At 38.8% G+C, this 24,306-nt stretch overlaps 2 protein-coding genes and 1 long non-coding RNA gene across 5 annotated transcripts in view; 1 reads left to right on the forward strand and 2 right to left on the reverse strand.

The window, feature by feature from the left end:
* RGS4 (regulator of G protein signaling 4) overlaps positions 1-4,827 on the reverse strand; it is a 32,496-nt gene extending 27,669 nt beyond the window's left edge. The window contains exon 1 of the mRNA XM_064664423.1: positions 4,736-4,827. The gene's annotated coding sequence lies outside the window, so the exon portion shown is untranslated. The remainder of the gene's footprint in view (positions 1-4,735) is intronic.
* A 333-nt stretch (positions 4,828-5,160) lies between these two features.
* Positions 5,161-19,369, reverse strand: LOC135418795 (uncharacterized). 2 transcript variants are annotated; one of them, XR_010432666.1, is made up of 4 exons: positions 17,534-19,369; positions 17,120-17,257; positions 6,641-6,751; positions 5,161-5,553 (listed from the first exon to the last, which is right to left on the reverse strand). It is a non-coding gene; the product is annotated as an uncharacterized LOC135418795 (long non-coding RNA). The 2 variants fall into 2 exon arrangements; XR_010432667.1 differs by lacking the exon at positions 17,120-17,257.
* Positions 7,650-17,399, forward strand: RGS18 (regulator of G protein signaling 18). 2 transcript variants are annotated; one of them, XM_064664416.1, is made up of 5 exons: positions 7,650-7,957; positions 8,625-8,726; positions 12,046-12,110; positions 13,179-13,345; positions 15,804-17,399. In XM_064664416.1, exons 1-5 carry the CDS (start codon positions 7,839-7,841, stop codon positions 16,056-16,058), a joined length of 708 nt encoding a protein of 235 aa, XP_064520486.1. In that variant the 5' UTR covers positions 7,650-7,838; the 3' UTR covers positions 16,059-17,399. The 2 variants fall into 2 exon arrangements, with proteins under 2 accessions (XP_064520486.1, XP_064520487.1); XM_064664417.1 differs by having other exon boundaries at positions 12,049-12,110.
* Positions 19,370-24,306: the final 4,937 nt, after the last annotated feature.

The following is a 24,306-nucleotide window of genomic DNA, read 5'->3' on the forward strand; positions in this document are numbered from 1 at the left end:
ACGTGGCTCTTAGTGCCATAGTCTACTTGTCGTGGTGGTGTTCAGTCGTAGGTTGGAATTGATGATCTCAGAGGTCTTTTCCAACCCAGTTGATTCTGTGATTCTGTGTGACTCAGCAGGGGTCTGTTGGGGTGTGTGATGGGTACCCCTGGCCCCAGGGTGGCCTGGCTGTGCTCAGCTTTCCTTAGCTGCTCTTTCTGCTGGCTGCAGGTCCAGCCCTGCTCACAGGGAGCTCTAAACCTTGGGGGAAACCCTGACAGGGCAAGCTATGGCCAAACCCCCTCCAGAGAAGAAATAGCATGTGATAATGAAAGGGAGGTGGGCAGGAGGGCTGGAAGGAGCCCTACCCAGGGGAACATACAGGGAACTGCAGTCCTGTGTCCTCTATGGCTGCACCTGAGCCTGTGGCCTGTGCTGGAAATCAAATGCTAAAAAAAAACCCCAAACAACTGACTTCTTTCATCTTGGAAGCACCTGGGCAGAATATTTGCAAACAATCAGACTATTGCACTGATTCTTTTTAAATCTTTCAAAATGGTTGCTCTGTGTATTGGTACTGAACCAAGGACCCTCACCAGAGTGAGGTGGAGATGGGAGGGCGGGAGAATGGAAGGTACCAGCAGCAGAGGGATGAGCACAGCTCTTTTAGATTTGACTGGGGAAAACGTGGGATGTTGATTCCCAAGCAGAGCCATCCATGCTCTCATTTTCTGAAGGAGAAAGGGCATGTCAGAACTTTTCCAATAGGGGGAGCACCGGGACTGTCGTGGCCACTGTCAGCCATCACCTGAGGTGCCTTATTTTGGTACTGGAAAACCTGGGTGCCCATACATGCATCCTCTGGGGAATATGCATCTACACTGTCAGGATTGGGGTGTAATTTGGTAATCAGAAAGCAAAGATTTTAAACCTGGAGACCATTCTGGGCTTAGAAAAAAAAGCCTTACCTAGCCTCCCCGACAATCTCTAAATTTGAATTTGAAAGGCATTTGGGAATCGAGCAAAGCAGTCTGCAGACCTTCCCTAGGCATTACAGAAATGACTTGTGGTCACTGCGAACTGGAATGGAAATTATTTCATATGTGCCACACAGACAGGTTTCAGACCAACAGTCTCTGTCCTCAGGCAATCTAGACTGAGTGGCAACGAATGAAATGCAACGTTTGTATTAGATTTGGTGACCACAGCAATATCAAACCTGTTTCAACTTTATCAAATTGACAGTGTAACCTGATGTATGATCACCTGTTTTTACTCAACAGAGAGACTAGAATAGCTTGTTTCCTAGTGTGCATACTGAAAGTGCAAATATCATGTTTCCTCTGTTTTGAGGAAGCTTTTTTGGCAAGCTTTGCAAAATTTATTTTCATGATTCCCATTATTCTGGCCGTGGCAGAGAAGCACTGATGAGAAAGACAGGAGCAGCAGATTGGTCCTGATGAGAATCTGGTTTCGATGCTGGTGTGAAAACCAGAGGTCATCGAGGACGGCATCTGCAAAAGCTACAAACTGTACCATCAAATTTGTAATCATGAAGCATGACTCAGGCTAAAAGCTCAAAAAATTCGAGAAATGGATAGTGCCCAAATGGCAAGGTCTTTTGTCATGAACATAACAGCAAGGTGGCAGTGAGGAATTAATAAAATCCATCCTGCTGCCTAGAGTGCAGAATGAAGAATAAGTCCAGTTCTTTATGATGTTGCTGCTTACATCTGCTGTGTCCCAAAATGGCTCAGTCTTTGCCAGATCACACAGCCTCCAATCCAACACAGCGAATTAATCAGACAAGATTTCCTTGCACGACTGGAATTAAACACACACACGAGTACTTTTCTGGAGCAAAGCTTTGTCTCTACTATGCCTGAAGCTTTTCTGAAGGCTCGCTAAGATTCACAGCCCTCAGCATATTACTGTGTTAGGCAATCAGCAAGCTTTTCTTGAGGGTTCCTGCAAATCTGAAGAAAAAATTGGATGGCTGTTTTTGGAAAGCCACTGGTACCCTGGTGCCTGATAATGGAAGGCTTTTGTTGGAAATTCTGCCACAGTCTAAGAGGAAGACAGACTATGACTGGCTGGTGAACACTGACAATGAGTGTCCCTGCCTTGAAGCCAGCTTCCTCATAAGATTGCTAACAGTTTGGGAGTAGGAAAAGAAACTGCTACTGCAAAACTTCCCTAAAAAGTTCCATAGGAAATAAAACCATTCCAACTTACATTTTAGAATACAGCTTTTTTCAATCCTCAAAAAAGAGTTGAACCTTCCTGGAAACATTCTCAGTCATTCTGAAGATTTCATACTCACTGAAATGTGATGTGGCATTATTACTAAGTTTTGCCTAATTTTAGTGATGAATTTCTTTGGGTAATTACTGAAGAGAAAAATCAGTGACATGTAGCTTTTATATCTTCAGATGCTTTTGACAGACTTTGAAGATAATATATTTATATATTCATATAGATAGATATTTGCTATATATTTTCAATTTTTTTGGGTACCAATTTTTTTGCTGCTCTGATGAGCAATCCACCATACTACTTTGTAAATCCCAGGACTATTTGCATCAGCTAAATCAGGACATCAGAACAATGCACTATCAGGAAGGAGTAACAATGAATAAAACATAATAACATATAAGCTGAAGAAAGTATCATTGCAGAAACCTTAGCTGTGTTTTAAACAGGCAGAATGAGGTGTCCCTGTATCAGTGCTGTATTATTTATATTGAAGGAAAACATGATGCAACCCTGCAGCCTTCATGAGTGGTTTTACAGCAGAACCTGAGCTTTTAGACCCTGCCTAACTTCATCCTAAATACTGAAGTGTGACCTTCAAAACCTGTTCTAAGTGCTTTCGCAGCCCTGGGGTAGCCATCTCTCCTGCAGAGCTGCTTTTTTGATATGAAGTGCTCCTTACAGCATCCCTAGTTCTGCATTGTGGATGTTTGACAATGCCTGCCCCAGTAGCTCAACCTGGGCTGCAGCATCCCTAGATATTCCCGAATCCCTTATTCATAATTATCCCTAGATAATCCTCAATTTCCTGACTGGAAAAGCAGAGTGAGGGCATGCTTAGCATCACACATGGTGGCTCTGCTTTAACCACTGAGTAGTTCAGTGGTAGCAGACTGAGTCCTGATGTAACACAGATTTTATTCCCTTGAGTTGGATTTCATGGCTAAGAGTCAGCAGACAAGGAGTCACAGCCCTCTTATGTGATTAAGCAATAAGGCCTCCATTCTGTTCTCCCACACCTTTCCCAGAAGGACCAGAAAACGCTCAGCCCAGTACTTGATGCTGCTTGCACTGTTGTCTTGGAGTGATAAAATCTTTCTCCTTAAAAAAAAAATAAATAAAAGCGGGTTGTCATGTGAGGAATCCCTCTGGGTTTCTGTAAGACAGAAATAAATCCAGTAGCACGGAACTCCAGTAGGATATTTCGGGCAGGATTTAGAGAACATTCCTGCCTTTAGCGTTTCCTGTGAATACCACACTAAAATAAACACGTTTTAAAAAAATGCATGTGAGTGTTCTAGGTGAGCCCTTCCGGAAGCTGGTTGTTAACAGGCAATTGTCTAATGAGCGCTGATGTCATTGCTCTGCACTTGTGCGAGCTGGTTGTAAACACGGAGTGGTTCAACCGAGAAACCAGCTTCCTGAAGATTAATTGTGACAGTGATGTATGTAATATGTAAATAGAACTAATCAGAGGTGCCGGCCATGTAACCACGGGACAGGCAGGAAATGAACACAGCTGAGAACTTTGCAGACTCACTTTCTTATTCTGACCTCTCCGAAGACATAACAAATGAATTCAGTTTAGCACAGATGTAAACACTTTCCACAGCAGAAGTTCTGGTAAAACTACAAAGATTCCCAAGCCTGCACCAAGCCTTGAGTTTTCACCACGGGCTCCTTACAAAATTCTTTTGAGATCCCTGGCTGACAGACCCCAATGCAAAGTGTTATGTTCCTGTTGTCAGTAATCCATATATGAAGCAATGCAACTTTGTTTCCTTCCTTATAAACATCAACAACAAACAGGGTCTTACAACGTGAACTATGTGCAGGTGTTGCAATGCTTCTCTTTCACTAAGTCTGAAGTATCTCATGTGCCAAATCCCTCCGCTAGGATGAAACTTTTAAGTGCACCACTAAACAAATTCACTGAATTAGCAGACTGCAGGATCCTCTACTTGAGATTTCCAATAAAACTATTTTACTTTTGGAATTGCTTGATAGGAAAAAGATAAACAGAACAACCACACGTTGGATCATATAATTGTTAAATTGTAGGTCCAGTTACGGTTTCCAATAAGGAATAAACAACATAAATATTGCATAGTGCTAAATTGTTAAGAAGTTGGTAAAAAGCAGAGTTATTTATTAAAACCAAATTAATTAAAAACATGTAATTTTAATTTTCAAATTTTTAAATCCCTTTACATGAAAAAGGAATACAGAAATTCATCTTTTCAGCCCATGCTCTTCTGTGAAGTTTCTTTCCATGCCTATTTCCTCACAGAACGCTAAAGAACCTCTCTTGGTTTTGTTTGTTTGTTTGTTTTTCTTCCCACAAAGATGAATATTGCTTCCCTTCAGCAGAAATCTAACCCAACGAAAGCCATACTGGTAAGATTGTATCTGAATAAGAACAGCGATGGAGCTTGGCTGTGGAGGAACCTGGGCAGTGCCAGAACATGAGCAGAGACGTGAAGGATGAAAAGTTTACACTTACCTGACAAGCAAGGAAAATAGCTTGGAGAGAGATGCAGCAGGATTACTGACAAAGGAGAGCTCCCCATTGTGCTCTAGCTCTTTGTGCTGAGCTGAACCGCTCAGTCGGGGCTGCACTTCTATTCAGCTGAACTGAAAGGCTGAGCCTTTCAGTGCCTTCCTTTAAAAAAGAAACAAGACATACTCAGTGTATAGTACAATGCCCCTATTGCTAACAGTATCAGTCAGTATTTCTTTCACAGCAGGCAGCTATTGTGTCTGTAGAAACCAAGCACGACTTGATCATCAGCTGTGACAGGACTTTATAAACAGGTACAGAAGCCAGTGCAGACACTTTTCAGCTGAAGAACAGGCCCAAAGGGGTCAGGACATCACCTCAAGGAACTTCCTGCACTTTGTGATCTATTCAATTTTACTTTTGTGTCACATAAAGATCGTTCTGCAAATACATTTTGTATTCATCTTGAGAAATGTATTTATTCTTTTCTACAAGTAATAAATCATTAAGTCAATAATGTTCTGACATTACAGAGATGATCTTGATTTAAGAGCTTAAAAATCAGTAGTCTTCTTCCCAAAAGATTTGTGGATATATTTCAGTGGTTAGAGAAATGGTTGAGAAGCAGGATATTTAGTTCCCATCACAAATTTCTTTAGAGATTTCTAGGTCTCTAGTCATGTCATCAACATAATATTCTTGGTCTGCTTTTTCCAGCTTAAAATAACTTATTCGTTTTTCTATATCGTCATCTTGCAGTATCCAAAATGGCCCAGAAGCATTTACAGGGTCATTAATACTGTTGCTATAACTACTGTAGCCTGCAGTGCAAAACAGAAATGCTTATTAGCACCAGCACCATCCCTGACAAAACACAGGCTGCCTTGGGTGTAATTTGGCTACTTCATGGCCTAGATTTAATATTAGCTTTCTATTAATGGGGAAAAAAAATAGGGGAGCGGGGGGTGGGGGAGGAGTTTTTTGTGATTATTCCCTTCCTCTCCCCACTCTTCCAGATTTCCTAATGAATTCTCAGGAGATGCACAGCACACTGCTGCATTTGGGACTGATGCTATTGCCACAGTGTAGTACAGCAATATTTCAAGCACCTGAAGCATAGCACCTGTTGCTTTGGGGTCACTGAAGAGTGTGTTGGACAAGCCATTCAGATGTTCTCAGGGGAGAGCCCATCACTGATGAGTGCTCAAAGAGATGACACAGCTGCTCTTTCCCATCTATAAGTTACCTGGTACAGTGGCAATGCCACCATAATTCACTTCTGAGTGATGTTCCAAATCTTTCATAAATCAGCTTATATGAATTGCTGAGCCTACAGTTAATGACATTTTTCAGGAACTGAAATCACCAGGTTGTAAAATTATGGCAGACAAACATAGACAGCATTATATACACATAACAGGTAGAAAAAGCTCATGTGACTACCACTATTGCAGAAAAGTGAAATAAAATCATGCAGTCTATATTTATCTACTTATCAGTAAAAGGCAGAATAAATGATTAAACACAGCTGTGGTTAAAGCCAGTTTAAAATAAGCATGATGTGATATAAAGCCTACTCTGAAACTGAAAATGAAGTTCAAACCATAACCCTGCTCCTTAAAGGTTCTTGGGTTACAAAAGCAGTTGTTCACTGAGTATTTCCCATTCAGTCTGGTTTTAAAATTTGTATCACACATGTAGCACATGTGAGTTTTATTTCAGTTTTTTTGCTCTTAAAAAAAAATCACGATAGATAACAGCTTCTTTTTCTAGTCTTTCACAAATTTGGAATCCCGGCAGAGTTGTTGGGGTTTTTTTGTTTGTTTATTTTGAATATTAATACCTCCATCCTCCTTAGCTCTGCAAGCCACAGGAAAGAGGTCACAGTGGACTCTCATCAGAACTTACCAATGCTGCAGCAGTTCTGTAGAACTCAACAAAATTATTGGAGGTGATGAGGTCATGTCTTCTCCCCAAGGCTCAATGTCTTACCTGAATAATCAAAATGAGATATTGGCACTAAAAAAAAAAAAAGGGAGAACGATTTAATTCTTAATCAATTAACTACTGCATAGTTTTAATCTTTTCCAGTACCTCATTCAGTTAACACTGAGGAGGTTTCTTTAGTAGATGTACTGTTCCTATGACATCTCCAACACAAGCTGAACTTAAAACCATGAAACTTAATTGACATCAAACTTGTTTGTGAAGAAGTAATTCGTGTTGATCAGCTTACAACATAAATACATTTTTACATTATGGAACTGAATTGAGAATTTTTGGGTTATTTACTGTCAAAATAATAATTTAAAAAGTCACATATTTTTGTTCTGAACTAAAGACTTTTTTTTATCCTGGCTGTGAGATTGCAAGTAAAAATAAATCCACACATAGAGAAGATATGGAAGGATCTTTTAGTGTACAAACTTGAAATTAAAAGTGGTTATAATTTCTGAAGAATGGTGCAAAAATTAAAATCTCTGCTTGCAAAATACATGATCCACCACAGCTTCATCTGGGTGTTGCAGGAGATGCTGAGAAACCTTGAGTTTCAAGTCAGCATGCTGCAGATGGAACTACTTCTGTGTCCAGCACATGGCACCTGAGCTGTGGAGAGTAGTTTAAGGCCAGATGGAAGCTCTCTAAGAGCTTAAGATGATGCTGTACGCTGTTTTATGCAATATTATCGTCATTAAAGTTAATTTTAGAGAAACTACACTACACTGTGTACACTTCTTACAGGTGTTTGGGGGCAAATGCTGGTGTCACCCTAAGCCTGGCAGAACATGAGCTCCCAGAAGCAGGCACCCCGGAGCTGCTCTCCGGCTGTGGTTTGTCGGCGCGAGCGACGGACATTTTGCAAAGCTGCAACCTCACTTCCCTAAATGACGAATGTAAAACCAGAACTCTACTTAAAGCGCAGCGTACGTGCAGCTGCAGTGGCAGTGAAGGTGGAGAACCACCTTCTTCCCACCACCTCCCTCTGCAAACTGCGCCGTTCCCGACCGGGGGCAGCCCCGGCTGGGCACAGCATGTGAGAGCTGCTCCAGGTGCCACCGCTGCAAGGGAGCAAGAGGAACGTTTTCGGAGGCATTTCTGAAGGAAGATGGAGAACCCCCTTCTTTTATTCCCCCAGCTGAACATTTCTGCTTCAAAGGACAAACCCTATTACAAAGTCATGAAATCGGTGATTAAAGAAGAGCCACACAAAGCGAGCAAACCTGGGTAAGTTTTCGGGTCACGCCGAAACATCTGAGTGTTCTGTTTACATAAAAGTTTCCTCTAACGCAGCTTGTGGGTATGAATTTAGGGCACAGGTAATTTTATTTTTGACGTGCATATGAAAACTCATGAACTGCAACCCTAGAAACCGTGTACATAAAATATTAAGTCATTGCAGAAGTATTTTTTTTTTAAGAACAAGAAACAAATCAAATAATGGTCTAAGCAAACCAGGAAAGGGAGGTTGGAAGAAGTTCTGAGAAACGCTGAATATGATTTGGGAAGGTTTCTTTTCAAAAATTTGAAATGACAGGAAGCAATACTTCCTTTTTTTCTTTATGAAACATTAAAAGTAGAAGACGCTGAGCCAACTGTTTGCGTTCTCTAATGGGAAATTTTGCCCCTTCCTCTTTAAAATAAATTAAAAGCATGCTGAAAACAAAAGGATTTCCATTTCTCTTCGCTTCATATGTGAATTTGTGCTAAGCAGTAAAGAAAAAAATAACTAATGTGAATAATATATGTAGGAGAAGTAACATCAACATTACTGTAAGTGAAAATAGCAGGATCTATGATGCAGAAACAGAGATAATAGTCAAAGGAAATGTTTGAGGGGGAATAAACAACTTTCAAAACGGTTTCTTGAAAAGCTACTCCAAATCTGTTGTAGAGCTAAGCAGAAGAGAAATAGGCTGAGCCTGCTCCTGCAGAAACCTGAATTCCATGAAAGTGACCATCTTGGTAAACCTGGAAACGTGGCAAAACCAGCAAGGTAAGCATTATAAATGACTGAGCTGATGGGGATTCCTTCCAAGAAGTGTCTGTGTGACTCAGAACATTTCCTGCATCTACGTGTGTGCGTTCAGACTCGGCAGAGTAATGCTTTCTAGACCTATTTAATTTGAAAGTTACCAATCTAATTCAAGCATACACACACTATAGAAATATCTGTAGCACATCAAGGTAACTGACCACTAGTATTTTCACACCACTGGTCCCCATAGACTTGGAGATACATTTAAACCTTTACTTATGCCAACAGCCTTTGTCTTTGTCTTAGTCCACTGACTAAGCATCAACTCAGAAATGCAGCTAACAAATTGCTGCTTGCAGCAAAATGATACATCACCCTGCAAAGCAGGTTTTCCAAAGAATTCTGTGTTGTACAGATGCCATATGCATGTTAAATTCTTAATGCATAGTTCCTCAGTAATTGTAGTAATTGGTTGAATACTCTTCTCTCCAAAATTCATACTGATGCTTGTACACTGTGGTAATATTACCCCTGTTATAATGTTTTCATAAAGATGCAGGGTAAATTCTTGGTTTTATTGACTTCAGCAACAGTTTCGTTTCTGAGTTCAATTGGGTACCAAGATCTGACCAATATATTAAGAATTGCACTTTTAGGTCCTGACTAAGAAGAAGGAACATGTAAAGTAATGCAGCTCCATGGCCTAAAAAATTTGCTGCCCCTTTCTTCCCATCAGAGACCATTTCAGAACATTTCCGTGCTTACCATGCTCTTTTGTCTTGATGAACCTTGTTTAAACAGTTCCTATCTTTTGGGCCAAGCTGCCTGCTTTGACCAGAACTGCTTCTTACAAGCCCTTACTAGTTATGAGCACACAGTAGAAATCACATATAGGCCCAAACTCTCTTTCTAGAACCCATGAAAAAGCAGCTGAGAAGGTGGTATCTAAACGCTTGCACCCATGTATCTGAATAACTGAGCAGTTTGTTGCTCACATTTGGAAATATCCCACCCATCTCAGTTCCAGACATGTAAAACCATGCCAAGATTGCATCTAAAAAGAGGGAGCACAGCTGCCCTGCAGTCTGTATGCAGACAGTACTCATTACCCAGGGTATTTCATACAAATACACAGCCATTACTGCATTCTTATAATCTGTGTAAAGGCACTTTCAGAGGAACATACAGTAGCAACAATAATTCTCTGAAGAATTTCCCCCTTTTAACAGACCATCACTGCCTCACTCAGCCAGCTACCTTTTACCATGTTACTTCAGATAGGTGCCTGACTAACAGATTCATCTGTTCTTGTACAGAAGAGAAACTTGCAGATTTTTGCTGATCTTTATATACAGATTAGAGAGAAGTGACAATTATTTTTGCCAAAAAATGGAAAAAAAACCAAACAAAAAAGAAAATGACTCTTTTTTGAATAATAAAGTGAGATAAAATTTTGAGATTTTGTAAGTGATTTACTGAGCTTTCATGATTTCTATTCTTCACAGGGAGTTACTAACACAAGTAGAAAGAGAATTTAATGGAGCACTGCAGATGGACAGTGGGGTGATGGTAGAAATAGCCTGTAATCTGTTAGTTTAAACTAGTTTCTTCTCATATTTAGAAAGTGGCAAAGCTGAACAAATCTTGGTTTCTGTCCATTATTGCACAAACTCATTGCTGCACCCAGGTTTTGGGGATCTGTGAGGCTACTGGGCTGATGCAGATTCTGAAGGAGAAATGAAGAAACAGAAACTTGCACTAGGAGTTTCCAAACCCAACAAAGAACCTCTACAGCATTCCATGCAGTTGTGGACTGAGTATGTGGTCTGAAGTCATAAGGCTTTATCTTCCACTATGACCAAAATAATTTCTGTAACTATAGGAACCCACAATTACCAGACTTACCAGTCCACACAGTTCAGAGAACCACACTTTTTGTACTTCTCATAACTAACAAATTCTGTAAGGGAGCGAGGTCTCATTTTCCCTGACTCCAGAATTCCCCTACTTTACTAGCCTATACTCATTTCTTGGATTTCACTTCTCCAGCGTTTGTACCTCTCCTCAAGAACTGTTTTTCTCTCCTTGGTTAAAAATTCCCTTCCTGTAAGCAATGACTTCAGCTAGGAGACATGTGACACCTATTAAAATAATAATAAAAAAATCCTCCTTTTGAATTTTATGCAAAATGAAGGTCATTACTGGCTTAAATTCCTTCCCAAAGTGATTGGAATTCCCTTTCATCTAAACTTCATGTGCCTACAGCTTTTGCCAAGGGAGCCCAAACTGTGTGAATCAGGCAACAGAACATGAGGGAGAAACATATTCCAGAAGTGTTCAGTCCATAAGAAGTTGTTCTAACCAACTAATCATAGACAAATTGCTTATTGATACTTTCCATGTACTGTGCTTTGTCCTCAAATGAAAATGGTTCTAAATATTAGTATTCAAAAAGCAGTTGATAAAGATTGGCTTCACCTTCAGGTGTAGAACTTAAGTCCTAGTCCTAGCACGATACAGCTCACCTCCTGCTTACTACAGTTCTGGTCTACTAAAAATCCAAGTACTGTCCAGATGTGCATTCAGGGTTAGTCTACACAAAACCAAAAAAATGATTTCTCCAAAATTGTATATGTGTGAATGGAACGAGGTGGTTTTTTCCTTTCTTCACTGTTCTCTAGGGGAGAGTTTTTGAAATCAAAGTGAAATACCTGCATCTTGACATGTTTGATGAAGAATATGAGGAGTTTTATAAATGAGGCACAGTGTCTCAGAGTAACATGACATCTGAAATATGTTTGTGGTAAACAAACCAGACTATGTGTGGTATTAACCTAGAAGGCTAACCCCCAAACCATATCGCTACAGCTCTGTCTTCAGGCTGTTGAATTTTCCATATTTCATCAGAAGCAGACTGCGGTAACACAGCCTCAGTGAGGGCATTCAAAACCACACCTCTGCACAAGTATTTCTTAAGTTTCAACAGCTGACAGACTTGGGTCCCTCAGGAGTTTTACAATACCCCATGATCTCAATTCCCTTAAAGATTGGTAGAGCAATGCAAACACCAAAGCAAAAAAAAAAAAAAAAAAATCTTTGCTCTGATGTTTTTTTAAAAAGGGGAAAAGAAGTACAGCTCTGCAGGAAAAAAGGTCAGAAAAAAAAATTAAAGAAAATGTTTCTGAAGTCCCCAAGAGAATGAGTTCCTTTAGTAATGTGATCTAATCAAAGGCTCTGTGAAACAGTCCTGAGCCACAAGGGTAACTGATAACACATTACACAGCTTCCTAAATACACAGTACACACAATTCTTAAGAATCCCTTTCTGTTTCTTAAGCAGTGTGTCTCCTGAAGAAGCAGTGAAATGGGGAGAATCTTTTGACAAACTGCTTTCTGAGAAAGGTTAGTAGTTTTTTTTCCTCTCCGTGCAGAGTGTTAGGACGGAAAAGTGATGGGAAATGATGGAAAATTGATGGAAAATGATGGAAAATTGATGGAAAATTATAAAATTCAGTTGTTCTCTTAAGTAGACCTGGCAGTTAACTAAATTAGGTATGATGGGTCATTTATAGCAGTGTGTGTTTCTGCTCTCCTCACATGCTTCGGCTATAGTATGCTGTTAACTAGTGAAAATAACTGAAAATAACTTTTGTATTTTATTGAACAAAGTAATATAACAGATGGCAAAGAATTCCTTCAATAAACAGGAGCATTTAATCTGAATATTTCTCAAATATTCCTGATTTCAAGATATGTTCTATGTACTTAAGAAAAGATTTTGTCCCTTCCGATACAACTTGTTTCTAAACCCATGACAGGATCCAAGCTGGGATCCCTGTCCTTTGGAAGGGCCTGCTGCTCACATAATTATCAAGTGCACATATGTTCCTCCTTTCCTTCTGGAGGGGCACACATGTTTCAGCTACAGTGCTGGACACCATGTGCTTTTCAAATCTGTGTTCTTTGAACAGTTGACTTCAATACAATTGCATGACTTGTGTAGATTTAAGCACACTTGAGAAAGAAAATGTCCTCAGCATAACAACAATAGCATAAAGCAAATTATAAATATATTGAAAGCCATCCACTTTAAATTGTTACTGGAGAACAGTTTACTTATGAGCGAGGATTCAAATAGTGTTTTGGTCAACCTAAACTGATATTCAGATGGAATAAAATCCGTCACTTCTACTTACATCGACATGTTTTGCTTGCTTCTCTTTCTAAATTTATGAGGTCTTGGTAGTGGATTTTTACTGATGTTGAGAATTCTGTAATGGGAGTCACAGCACTCAGGATCATAATGGAAAAAATACATAAAGGTTTAAAAATAAGTGCAGTTAATTATCCATAACGTGATATTATTCAAAGGGAGCACAAACTATTTTGCTTTTTGCACAGATTGTGTGAAAAGAGTAACTGTTTGATAAGGATATATTTTTTAATGCAATTGAACTTTCCCTTCTGTAGCTGGGCTGGATGCCTTTACAAAGTTTCTGAAAACTGAGTTCAGCGAGGAGAACATCGAGTTCTGGATAGCTTGCGAGGATTACAAGAAAAGCAAAACTGCACATGAACTTCTGCCAAAAGCTAAGACCATTTTTGAAACATTCATACAGAAAGATGCTCCAAAGGAGGTAAAGTCTTTCTTCATTCTACACTCTATTTGACACAACTGATGAAATCTGCCTTTAAGAAGTGCATGACCAGAAGTAGGTGCAACAATTACTTTATGTAGTTGGTGGCATAAGAAGGATATAATAATAAAAATCAAAGCTCTGGAAGGAAATCTGCAGAGATAATTCTCACTGTCTTCCATACTCCTTTCAATACCCCCTTCAAGTTACTATATGAATATATATATTATATCATAGGAATCATTGATTCCTAGTGATCTTTAAATCTGGGATATATATATATATATATATATATATATATACACACACACATACACGATGTATATTTAAGAAAAAAAGTGATAGTAAATGTTAAAGTTGCAATGAGATATATCAGCTAGCATTTGTGGAGAAGTCTCACCTGTCTTTATTCATAGCTATCTTCAGAACAACAAATTTATTCCCCCTTTCTCTTAAAACACTAATTATCTATTAAATTATTACATAACAGAGATTCAGAAGCTTTTATTTTAAATAAGCTAAAAGAATAAAAAAGATTAGAAGAAACTACTAAATTAAATATATCCTTTAAAATAATAACTATGTTTTAGGTATGGACTTGTCATGATTGACTCCCTCCCCCTTCTCCACCTCCACCACCTCTAATTGCATATCCTTGTTATGTTACTGTCAGCACAAAAATACGTTGGTATGACAGTCCTCACCAACACTAAGGCCTTTTTATAATATTATAACAGTGCAAAAAGTTTTCATATTTACAACTTCTTCATGTTACTTAAGTGTGTTATAAAGGATTCAGAAATGAGCAAGAGGAATACTTTTGCCTTCCCTAAGGAGGAGATGAACGGGTTGGGAGATGATGAATTTTTCAGTGAAATCACAACCAATAGGTCTTTTGGACTTACAATTTCCTGTAATTCTATTGAGCTTGAGCAGATCAAATAAGTCACTTTCCAATGCCTGCATTATTATTTTCTTTTATTTTCCACAATAACAGAAGTTATACACTTGCTGCTTCCCTGTAACGAGGGCGAAAAAGGTGTAATTCTCATTTTAAGAAACTGATTGCAAAATGGTACAATTTCCACCTGTATTTCTCATAGATTACATTTAAGATTCAGGTCTTCTTTTCCCAGGAAATGCCCACTTTCAAAGGCTTGTGTCCCATTTCATTTCTTTCCCTGCTGTGTGCCTTTGGGGTGGACCTTACTTATAAAAAGAACACCCTGAGTCGCTTGAGGCAGAACCTGTTGTTGCCAATTGATCAATCCCTGGGAAGTTATGGTCAGGTAACAACTGCTCATACTCAAAGTATGAGCAGGAGGAAAGCTTAAGGAGTGGACAGGGTATGGAAGCTGTACTTTGACTCACAATAACCAAGCAATTTCTTTGTGTGTCATACTTTAATTTGCTGCAGGTAGGTGGGTGCTGGGTTCACCTTAAGCACTTGGCTTTGGTCAGACTTCCTCCTTGGGTTGAGCTGAGCAGCTGAGACCAGCCAACAGCACCTCATTTCAGACCACACAGCTCAGGAGTTTGCACCTTTCCTTTAACTTCTTGTCCACAGAACTCTTTTACACAAAAATTTCTGAGCATACGGTTCAACAGGTTCATAAAAATCTTAGATGAGAGGACCATTCTATCATCACTAATTACCCTTCAGTTTTTAGATCTAAACTACTTATTTTAAGTAGTTGTATGGAAATGACAGGTGTCTCTTAGTGAGGAAAAGAAAACATATTATAGAACTCACTTTTTGACTAAATCAACAATTTTTTTTATATATTCTATCTTATTTTTGAAAATAACATTTTAAATCAGTGCCTCACACTTTAATAAAATTCTCATACCAAATAAACATTTCCCAGGATGAATGCAACAGCACATGGAATAAATAATAATTTTTATATGCTTTCCAACATAAAGCTCCAGAGACCCATTCAAATATTTTTTTTTCATTTTATTAGAATTTTCTCATCTTCCTACTACACACCTACTGCTACTTCCTACTCTCACCTTCCTACAGCACTACTGTACTGGTTTCTACACAAAACCCAGAAATTTTAAATATTCACTAACACAGTCTCATTAGACAAAGCTCTACATGAAACCTAAATGAGAATGGAGGGAGTTCTGTATTAGTTTGGTGTTGCAAAGCCCCAGAGCTGCAATTGTACAAAGATCACTATTAGAAAGTCACTTTTAGTCAAGCACCAGACCTTATCTTCTATTTTACCTGTTTTGCTTTGCACCAGTGACACAGCTTTGAAGACTTTCTGACAGCCACTTCTGAACATGAACATACTGATTCTGGAGTGCCTACATCCTGTTGTGTTGGGGATTCAAGGTCTCCTTACCAGAAAAGTCTTTCACCAATGTACAATGTCATTGCTATGAATGATAACTCAGGAAATGCGAGAATGTACATTAAAGAAATACACTTTTCCTCATTTTCCAGGTGAATTTGGACTTTCACACCAAAGAAGCCACAAGTCAGAATATTCACCAGCCCCTCATCACCACCTTTGACACAGCACAGAACACAGTCTACAGGCTGATGGAGCAAGACAGCTACCCACGCTTCCTGAGATCTGATCCTTATTTAAATTTGGTTAAAGGGAGAAATCCCAGTCGTCCCACCCTTAGGAGGCGGTCACGGTCTTTTACTGTCAATGATTTTCAAGGTGTACGCCCAGACTTTACTGTTTGGTAACAAGAAACCTCTGCCCTCATAACATCTAGCTACTGCAGCTACCTGTATGCGTTTTAAAATCCAAATCCTTAGCAGGTGTAAATAAGTGGCAAAGCAAAATTAAATGCACCTACACCAGGTCAGAGTTCTGAAGTAGATGATTAATCTCATTTTCATAGAGAAGTAGGCAACATATTGGCAAGTCATATAATGTAAAGTTTTTATACAGTACTTTTTTTAAACTCAAGCAAAAGCTGTGATCATATTTGGAGGAAAAAATTGAATTTCCTGCATAAAAATGCGGCATAAAATGCCATTTGATAATATCCAACATTTATCCTGGGCCTGTATCATTTAGGCCAGAGTTTCATCACAGTTAGCATGTATATACATAGTCTTTGCACATATTTATGTTTCTGCCATATTTCCTACACTAAGGACAGAGAATCTGTGGTATTTTCTCATGCTGTAAAACACACGGGAACATTATAAGGTATAATGCAAAGTTACATGAATTTTAACTACAGACACTGCATAATTATTATGTAGCTATTGCCTGTTTTAAGGGGAACATAAAAATACATATTTAATTTTTTGAGGATACATTTTGTACTTTTTTCTTATTACATGTGTCTGTTCTCTGTATTTAAGTTATGCTGTATAGATTAACTTTGGCATCAAATACTCGTATTCTAATTTTGAGCAGCAAAAAAAGAGCCAAGAATGTTATTTTAACACAATGTGCGTCATTAAATATCAGGTCATGTCCATGTAGATATATATATATATATAATATTTCTACTTTTATTTGTAAATAGCCATGGTATGCCACCTTTGTTACTACACTTTGTTCTAAATTTTCTCTGTCTTTCATTTTGCAAGTGTATCTGAAAACTAACATCTCTTGGACTCAGGTAGAATAACTTTCAGTTCTATTGGTCATTAATATACTATCTATACTTTATAGCAGAGGAAGGAGAAATCGCCATTTTTATTTCCTTACTATTGAAATCTCATATATTTTTCATACTCAGCACACACAGTTATCCTGTCCTTCTCTTTCAGAATTGATGCAGACATACCTTGAAGCATGGGGCAGTTCTTAAAAGCTTAAACATTGGTTCAGTTTAGCAAGGGGCTGCAGGATTTATTTGTAACTATGGCTTCTATTTTCAGTTGCTTCACATGGAATTTAAGTTTTCTCCCTTTTCTTCTCCTTTCTGTAAATGGTGAAAGAGAAGAGAGGAAGTTCCTAAGGATGGGACTTTTATGTTCATTGCTAATTTGGAGTGTATATGAACTGCTTGATCTGAGGGTTTCTGTGTCTGCTTTACTAACTTTCAATAAATCTGATCTACTTAAGGAGTTGTCAGGATTCGGTTTATCATTAGTACATTGATGAGAAAGGTATGAAGATTTCACTTAAATTTCAATACTAGCTGTAATCATTACCATTTTAATAAAAAGTGTTACTGTGCATAAAGATTCAAACTCACCAAGAAATGCTGTTGAGTCACAACGACCTGGAAACCATCTCCAAGCCCTTATCATTACCCTGGAAATAGAGAGGAAACACATTTGTAACTATGAGGGCTATGATCCTTGCTGGTTCTTTCCATTATCCTTCCCTGATCTCAAAACTTCAGGCACATGCTCTCCCTGACAGTGTAAAGCAGTCAGAACCCGGGCACAGTGATTCAGGAACAATTCAACCGTTCTTAGGAGCCCTGACATTGTATTTCAGTCTCTTTAGCACTATCAGATGCAGCCTTGGAGCTTTACAGCCTCCGTTTTTCACAAGCTGTCTGCACTTCCAGGGTCATTGTCAAAGGGTCACGTGAATGAATGCAGTGGAAGGCAACTTTCTAACCCAGTATCATTGCTGAAATCAGTATCTTTTTCTGAATAGATTATTTACCTCTGCTCTTTGTCTGATGCTTGAAAAGAAATCAATTCTGACAGAAATGATCCTGTTTCTGCTTATGGGAGGTTCAGATTAGACACTAGAATTTTTTTTCACTGAAAGAATGGTTAGGCATTGGAATAAGTTGCCTGGGAAACTGGTGGAGCCACCACGTCTGGAACTGTTCAACAGTTGTCTGGATGTGGCATTTGGGGGTACAGTTTAGGGGTGATTGTGGTGGTGGTAGGTTAATGGTTGGACTAGAAGATCTTGAAGGTCTCTTCCAACCTTGATGATTCTGTGATTAGGGAATCTATAATACATCACCAACAATGGAAGCCAGTTCTCAGATATTTAAAATATGCATGTTCCTGTGTCATATATTAGTAACTTCGTCAGAGAAAGGAAACAGATTTGAGAACAGCCCCACCTGAGTGTTGACAGTGGGTTTGTTTGCAGCACAGACATTTGCAGCTAGATTCTGCCCTGCTATGTTCCTTCATTATCAGCTGAGAATCTGTACCTTGGATGGATTGCCACGGACTAAATAAATGAAAAAAACCCACATATTTAATACTGTTCCAAAATCTAGACAAATGACAAATATAGTACCTTGAGTAAGACTTTTTTTGTTGTTGTTAGCAAAAGCCCAGCTGTTAGTCAGAACACTCTGCAATGATAAATACAAGTCAGCAGGCGCCCGTTATTTCATTTCACAGACACATGGAAAATTCTGCTTATCTCCAGGGAGGCCTTCCTCAAAACCATCAGTGCTAGTCTCTATTATGAGTTTTATAATGAAAACAAACAAATAATATATTCCTGGTAGCTATTTATGCATGTGTGTTTTTCAAAGATAATTATGAACCGCAGCTGAATTTACAGCAGAGTAATACCATGGGAACTACTGTAAAAAGAAAGTCAAGATAAACTCAGAGAAAGGAAGGCAAAGGACACAAAGATAAACCAAAATGACATAATTATCTGGCAAAAGGTTTTTTCTAGAAGAGGCTCCTTTTAGTGAGAGAAAATGAGCGCTCTACTGTTTAGTGCTCTACTGCAGTACTGGAGGATGAACTAGGCTTAGATTTGGTCTGTGATGCTTTTCCAGAATTGATCAGACTCAGGGCTGACCCTGCACAGACATATTTACAGCATGAACCTTAGAGTGGTACCAGAGAACATAGTCAGGCTTCTCTAGTTTTGGCAGAATCAATGCCATAGTTATGAAAATCCTCTCGTTTAGCTGACCTAGTGTAAGTAATACATACACAAAGCTTATTGGGCAGGCATTTCTACTGAGGGTTATTTTATGTAGCAGCTCTTTATATTTATATGTGCCATTCAGCTTTCAGGAAGAGCTCCCAAAATGTTCCTCTTACCAACACCATGATTTACCCACATAAGCACTGCACTTTACTCCTCACATACGTGAAGATGTGAGATGAGAGAAACAATCTGCTGACTTGTATTAGCACAAAGATTTGTCTTCCTGTTTCAATACTTCAGCCTAATTAGATGCTTTATATGAGCTTAATTATGATCTGTTGTTCTTGTTTAACCTGAGGGAGATAGAAATACACGTCGTCTTCAGCTTGTGGATTTGTTATCGAACAAAAAATAACGTGATTATTTTTTGAACTGACAAGAAACAAGAGGAATGAAATTTAAGATTTCATAAATTGATATGAGATAAATTAATCTCAAAGAAGATCAATTTCCATCTTCCAGTAAAGTAGGCAATTGGTAATATGGTTCTTACATGCCTTTACATGCTACAACTTATAAGCAACTCACAAATGGCAGATCATTTTTCTCTTCTTTTTGTCCCCAGTTGCTCAGACTGCCTTAATTAGCTACTGCTTTGAATGCATTTCCCTCCCCTTTCCAGGCATACTGCCAAAGACCTCAACTGAGAAAAAAATAGCATAAAACCATCTTCCTCCCATCAGTGATTCATATGCTCATGAACTTACGCCTTGCTCAGCTGCTTGTCCTAGATCCCACTCTGTTCTTTGCATTTTAGTCAAATGCCTCAATCAAATGCCCTTTAAGCTCCTGTGTGGCTTTGTGATGAAGATAGAAATGTATTCCTCTATCCACCACCCAAGCTTGTTTCCAATTTTGCTTTTTTTTCTTGCTAATGTCTTGTTATCTTTCATTTGTTGTACTCTGATAATTTAAGGCTGGTCTCATAAAAGCTCCCTCTGGTTTTATACTGAAGCTTTTACCTCTCCTTCCACATTGCACATTGGTGCAATTTATACCTGTCTCCAAGCACAAGGTCATAATACAACCCTTGTGTTTCTGCTAGATGGGCTTCTTGTATGAAGTTCTGTGAGGTCTGATGCTGTGTAAATAACAGTATATTCGTCCAGGACACAAGCTGTGCCAACTAATCTGCTAGTTAGTACTACATGGGAATCTTTGGGGTTGCACACTTTCTTGAGAATTGTTTCCAGTTTTTTTCCAATATAGCTTTGTATTTGAATAGCACTTGGAAATCCTATATATGAGGAGCCAAGAGTGCTGTAAAATATTTTGACAGATTGTTCTTGAAATCAAAACACTTCACCTGAAGGGCATACTTTGGTTGGGTGGAAAATAACAGCTTATTTTCTTATGCAAAACAACTCTGTGGCATACTGCAGACACACAGAGTTATTCATATGGAAAAATGTTATTTTCTGAGTTGCCCATGCTGTGCAGTGCTATGGGAAGGTGGGCATTTACATAGTGCTGTGATTAAAATAAATTTGCATCCAGTAGGACAGGTGTTTCCATGTTACCAGGATGCCAGCAGTGCTCAGATCATCTTGGCTTCTCCCAACATAAGAAATGCAGTCAAGTCACTGTGCGCTTGAATTGCTTGGACCAGCAGAACATTAACAATTTTTTCTGCTGAGGCTGAGTTACACAAGACAACACCATCCAAGCAGACCTGTGTATGGAATGGAATTAAGAGAGGCCACGTGCTGAAGGGCATTAATGTGTTGAATCTGATCCAGGCGAGCACCAGCACACAGAAACAGCCTCTGGAGAGTGTGAGCTTTTCTCACACTGCACTCAGGTGAGTACAAGGCAGCCCTTCTAGGAACATATATAAATGAAAATTATGTCTTAGGTTAATACACCAAATAGTTTGATCACGTAACACTGTTTTATACTCTCTGTCGTGATTAGTGTCTAAATCAGATGTGGGGCAGAGGAACAAAAAAACAACATGCCTTATTCCACTAGAAGCCAATAGCTTTTCATAAAGGAATAAAACTCAGTGAAACTAATTACTAAACATAGCTAAAAATAAAAGGTGAGCATCAGCAAAAAATCAAGTAGTTAGCTTAAAAGTTCTGGAGATTTAAATATTTAATAAATCAGTGTTCCCTAGCAAGTAATATTGGCAAAGGAGGAAATGTTCAGTCAATAGATCTACGTTCTCTTTCCTACAGTTCTAGCTCTCCTGTGGCCTGCTAAGACTGACTTAAAAATATCTATCAGCACTGAAAATCTTCAAGAGATTGTCATGTCTATCATTTAGACATCAGGCAATTAGATAGAAATTTAAAAAAGTGCATCTGTTGCACTGCTTGGAATTTTTTTTTTTTTAAGTGTATCATCAGATGATAAAAAAATAGGCACAAATCCTCCAACCCTCCCTTTCATAGGGAGTTCCTTTAGTTTCATTAACTCCTTTCAACAGGAGTTAATGAGACTACCACATAACAAGAATAATATTACCTCTCCAAAAATGTAAAATAAGTCAGTTTATGGTCCCAGTTCTAAGGCGCATAAATACTATAATCATTGGGATGAGACAGGGTAAACATTGAGAAATAAATGGAATCATCCAAGAATGATGTGTTGCTTAATTTGGTGTCACCCCTGCCCTCATAACTGCACTGACTTTACTGGCATTACACCAAAGAATCTGGAGGAAACTTGCATCAGGCCTACATCTAGAATTTTATTACTTGGCTGAAAATTCAACACCAATTTTGAACTATTTCTCAGTGAGAACTTGGGGTACTTAAAAGCAAGGTTCCTTCCAACAAACAACAAGACACAGTAATGTATGTAAAAGCCTGTACATATTTGCAGAAGAACCTCCTTTTTGCTACATGAGAAAGATCAATCAGCAATCACAAAACATAACATTAGGGGGAAAAGGTACTATTTCTACAATAATTGACAAAGAGACGATCTCACTGTTAGAAAATTCAGATGGTAGCTGTTTACAGTCTGCCACCCCAGAAGCTTTACAAACAAATATTGGTTGGATTTTGTATTATGTTTATCCCCTTTTACCAAAGCTCAAACCTGGAACTGAATCAGCCACAAAGGATTTGATGTAAATGCAGGTGCTGAAAGTTTTCTCTCCACCTGTGAGATGCTGAAGCCAATCTCACCAGGACAGTGCATGGAAGGCTTTTGGTCCTGTCTGGCACAGTGTTACAGTCCACAGTACATTCTCTGGAAATAAGAGAAAATAACCAATTAAGGAAAACAAGAAGCACTGCAGGAAGTCATGATGATAATTAATATTTCTATTCCTCTTCTACAGCTTTCAGAAGCAAGTAAATGCAAAACTAAGAAACTGCAGAAAGGATTTGTATTTTGCTGCCAGGAATCTTTTTTAGTAATATGTAGGACTGAAGGGGTACCTTGGATCATAATTTCTAATGTTAGCAAAGACAACAGTTTAAAATAATCTCATAAATATACTAAGCTCTATCTTCAAAGTACAGAGGAGCAGAGAGGACAAAAAAAATCTACTGGGAGACTGTAAAAAACAATACTTTGGGAAGCCTTGTTCTGGTTTTCAGCCTAAATTTATTAACTGGCTGTTTATATACATTTTTTTTCTTTTGTGAGTTTGATCACTAAGCTAAAATAATTCTTTTTTTTCTCACTGGGCTATTCTCTATATTCAGAGGGCAATCATAGCTCTTCTCTGCTTACATCTTATAGACAAGCTGGTCTTTAATTCTTCTCCTGCAAGACAGTTCAGTTCTCCTGCTCATCCCAGTAAAACACCTCTCTCTGTTTTCATCTGATTTCAGTTTCCTGAAGCACAATCGACCAGATTTGCTACTTTTTTGTCCCATGGGAAGTTCATCAGATAATTAGGCCTGAAACTTCTTTTACAGATCTACCAAAGGTGAGGATAAGGAATAACCTACTAACATTGCTAAGGTCAAAACATGGCATGTGGTGCTTGGGTTTTCTTACCTTAGAAGAAAGACATAGCTAAAATAAGAGAGATTGTCCTCAGGCAGGGGACAGCTTGGTATGTGACTACACCACACAGGGAAATCAAATGGGACCTAAACTCATAAGACTGCCCTACTTGGTGTAAAATATTTTAACCAAGAAGACAAAAATCCCTTTTTCTACAAGTTGTGACAGCTAGGATCCCAGTTCCTGAACCACTGGAAGTTTGTTTATATCAAGTGAAGACGCTGAGAACCAGGAATCTGGGTGGGGTGAGTAAAGGATTGGGCATCAGGACAAGATTTGGAGGGAGATAAGAAAATTGGTAAGGCTGCTTGACTTGGTCAGGACAGTGAGGGACAGCAAGGAACAAACAGAGGAAGAAAAGAGCTGGGGATGAAAGAATAATTATCAAGAGCAAGAGACAAATTATATATACTCCATCTGACTACAACCCCCTTTCAGGTAATTGTAGAGAGCAATAAGGTCCCCTCTGAGCCCCCTTTTCTCCAGGCTGAACACCTCCTCAGTCACTCCTTATCAGACTTGTGATCCAGACCCTTCCCCAGTTCTGGTGCCCTCTCTGGACCTGCCCCAGCACCCACACAGGTCAGCAAGGTGTCATCCCTCAAGTCACCACGTTATGGCCACTGTAAGCTGTGAATAGCCACTGTTAAAAAATAAGCCATGTTTAAAGGAAGCATTAAAAGCAGTTTGTCAATTTGCATTGTCCTGTTTGGTTATTCACCTGCTAACTGTACTGTTCCTGCTGTCACATTGCCTTCAGCTTGAAGATCAGTCAGAAAAAGAAACTCTGCCCAACCTGTGACAGTCAAACAAACAAACAGTGGAACAAAAAATGCCAGTGAAGTGAGTTGCTGTTTATGGCTATTTTAATTGTAGGAGATTTATGGGATGGGATGACCAAATTTTGAATAATCTGTACAGCTTTTATTTTCCTTCCCCCTTTGAAGTGGATATGACTATTTTGATTCCTTTTGTCAATTCTGCTTGCCATTCCCATTCAAGTAAATCTCACAAGGTCAGTGAGATCATTCTCTGAGTGGTAAGCAAACATTAAAACAAGTAATATTGCTCATAAGGATAAGAAGCAAAACTGTCTGTTTTATCCTGGTCTTTCATTTGCCTTTTTTG

Source organism: Pseudopipra pipra, chromosome 9 (assembly GCF_036250125.1).
Source record: "Pseudopipra pipra isolate bDixPip1 chromosome 9, bDixPip1.hap1, whole genome shotgun sequence".
Taxonomy (NCBI): Eukaryota; Metazoa; Chordata; class Aves; order Passeriformes; family Pipridae; genus Pseudopipra; species Pseudopipra pipra.

Excerpts from the sequence above, each read along its gene's own strand:
- RGS18 (XM_064664416.1), top strand. The coding sequence starts at position 7,839 with ATGGAGAACCCCCTTCTTTTATTCCCCCAGCTGAACATTTCTGCTTCA. Across the intron at positions 7,958-8,624 it reads CACAAAGCGAGCAAACCTGG|AGCTAAGCAGAAGAGAAATA; the intron begins GTAAGTTTTCGG and ends AATCTGTTGTAG. Across the intron at positions 13,346-15,803 it reads AGAAAGATGCTCCAAAGGAG|GTGAATTTGGACTTTCACAC; the intron begins GTAAAGTCTTTC and ends CTCATTTTCCAG.